At 44.9% G+C, this 1,181-nt stretch overlaps 1 protein-coding gene across 1 annotated transcript; it reads right to left on the reverse strand.

Annotated features, from left to right (window-relative positions):
* Window positions 1-271: 271 nt before the first annotated feature.
* On the reverse strand, window positions 272-910 carry LOC133305488 (pectinesterase inhibitor 3-like). The gene has a single exon (XM_061505724.1). The coding sequence runs from the start codon at window positions 908-910 to the stop codon at window positions 272-274; it is 639 nt and encodes a 212-aa protein (XP_061361708.1).
* Between the last annotated feature and the right edge of the window lie 271 nt (window positions 911-1,181).

A 1,181-nucleotide genomic window follows, 5' to 3' on the forward strand; every position in this document is an offset into this window, starting at 1 on the left:
ATTGATGAGTAATGAGTTTAATAATTCAAACAGAGAGGTAAATTGAGGAATTTTACGAAGGACACATTATTATTTATGTTTAGGTAAGTAAGCCATCGTATTAGTAACAACATACAAACGTTTTTTTGCAGCAAAAAACCAATACCAAAAGCTTACACGGTAAATACTAAAAAAAAAAAAAAAAAAAACTTACACGGTAACGTACATATGGTGATTAGTAAAAGATTTTCATGCACTAATCACACAGAGTTAGAACTTAGAAGCAACAAAATCAGAAGTGTGTTTTGGAATTGGAGCGAGGCTTCCCATTCCTGCTAGCACCAAGGCGATTGATCAGGTACAAGGCGTTGCTGGTGAGCATAGCTACACCCGTTACCCTACGGTTCACGTCCAATTTGAGTTTCCCTTCGACGTTGCCGTCTTTGAAGCCGTTGAGGCAGGATTGGCCGTCGGTCATGGCGGTGCTGATCCATGTCTGGGCGTTGCTCATATGCCACTCGAACTTTCCCATCTGCAGGTGCTGTAACTCGTTCAACGTGTTGCTCAACTCGTTCACCGAGTCGGAAATCTGCGCCACGCAGTCACTCACCGCACCTCGCTGCCAGTTACTGGACCCTGACTTTGCTTGTAACTGCAGGTTCTTGAGGTAACCGGAGAGGGTGCGAGCGTGAGCGAGGCTAACCCTAACAGCGGCTTGAGCCAGATCCAAGGGCTTCATGGCGGGACCTGCGGAGTTGGACAGAGTTTGGACGCATAGGTTGGGGTACCGGGCCTGAGCGCACGATGAACGAAGTAGCAGATCTTGCTGTGTCGCCGGTGCGGCGGCGCAAGACAAAAGTGGCGGAGACAGGAAGAAGAGCAAGAAAGCGGAGAGCGTGTGCGAGAGAGTGTTATATCGATGTGTTTGCATTTTCGGTTCTGTGAAAGAAAAGAGGGGAGCGAGGTGGTGCTTTATAGGGCACAAGAGCAAATACTTATACTTAAATCACTTCAAACTTCACAGTCTGTGTGAAAGAAAAGAGGGGAGCGAGGTGGTGCTTTATAGGGCACAAGAGCAAATACTTATCTCATACTTTAAAAAATATTAAAGCACTTCAAACTTCACAGTCATATAATTTTATTTTTTTTAACTTAAGTGCACGAGACTGGTATAAGAAATATATCCACAGCTAACATGTTCT

The sequence above is a fragment of the Gastrolobium bilobum genome, unplaced genomic scaffold, assembly GCF_033153095.1.
Source record: "Gastrolobium bilobum isolate Gb01-03AN ecotype WA unplaced genomic scaffold, APGP_CSIRO_Gbil_v1 utg1221, whole genome shotgun sequence".
NCBI lineage: Eukaryota > Viridiplantae > Streptophyta > Magnoliopsida > Fabales > Fabaceae > Gastrolobium > Gastrolobium bilobum.

Coding starts and splice junctions, on each gene's coding strand:
- LOC133305488 (XM_061505724.1), bottom strand. CDS start 910: ATGCAAACACATCGATATAACACTCTCTCGCACACGCTCTCCGCTTTC.